The sequence below is a fragment of the Pogona vitticeps genome, chromosome 12 (genome assembly GCF_051106095.1).
Source record: "Pogona vitticeps strain Pit_001003342236 chromosome 12, PviZW2.1, whole genome shotgun sequence".
Lineage (NCBI taxonomy): Eukaryota > Metazoa > Chordata > Lepidosauria > Squamata > Agamidae > Pogona > Pogona vitticeps.
This window is the reverse complement of record NC_135794.1, coordinates 6,492,563-6,493,386: the sequence shown is the minus strand read 5'-3', so window position 1 is coordinate 6,493,386 and position 824 is coordinate 6,492,563. Positions and strand designations below refer to the sequence as shown.

At 50.1% G+C, this 824-nt stretch overlaps 1 protein-coding gene across 2 annotated transcripts in view; it reads right to left on the bottom strand.

Annotated features, from left to right (window-relative positions):
- The window catches only part of ALPK3 (alpha kinase 3), a 49,408-nt gene that overhangs the window by 2,991 nt on the left and 45,593 nt on the right, over window positions 1–824 (bottom strand). For both annotated transcript variants that reach the window (XM_072981550.2, XM_072981551.2), the window contains one exon: window positions 605–653. In XM_072981550.2, the coding sequence (XP_072837651.2) occupies window positions 605–653 (49 nt within the window). The remainder of the gene's footprint in view (window positions 1–604; window positions 654–824) is intronic.

The window sequence follows — 824 nt, the reverse complement described above, 5'->3', positions numbered from 1 at the left end:
CTGGGAGTGGGAAGAAGAGGACACGCCCCAAGTCAGCCCTCCGCCATCCACCTGCCTCTTTCCCACCTGTTCCTACATACAGAGCCAGGAGGCCCTTTCGGACGCCAGTTTCTGGAAACTCAAAACAACATGGGCCAGTGCCCATCCCAGTTGAAGGATTCTGGGAATTCCAGCCCTTAAAGTAACTTCTCCAATCTCTGAAGTCTCCACTAGTCCAGTGATGCATGTTATCATCCATGAAAGCTTTCATCTGCACCTTCTACACCAAGGGTGGCCAATAGGAGTGTGCCGTTCTTTTCTTTTCATTCCGGACTCCAACTCCCAGAATTCTCCGAGAGTTCCCCTGGCAGAATTCGGGGAGTTCCTATCTATAGACTCACCTACACACACCTGCATTTTACTCGCTGGAACAAGCTTTAACGTCCAGGCTGGCGCAGACCTAGTTCCTGTACAAAAAGGCAACTGCCCGAGTGTTCCCGGGGATGGGGAGGGGGGTAGGTCTTTGTGGGAAGTGTAGTCCTTTGGTGGCTGCCTCGTATAGAGCCTTATGCGCAGGAAGACTACACCTCCCCCAGAACATGCTTGTTGATGAGTGGCTACTTACCCCTTCGTTTTGGTGGCAATTCTCACATTGGTGACCTTCCACCCGACACCTGTTTTAAAAAAAAGGCTCAGTTGAGGTCACAGAGCAGATAAGAGAATAATTTAGGCTGTTCTGATCATCACTTGAGCAATTCACTAAACTGTGGTCCAGGTTCTTAGCTCAAGCTCAACCAACTCTGCTATGCCACTAGCCAGACTCTTAGAAGAACAGAGCCTTCTTC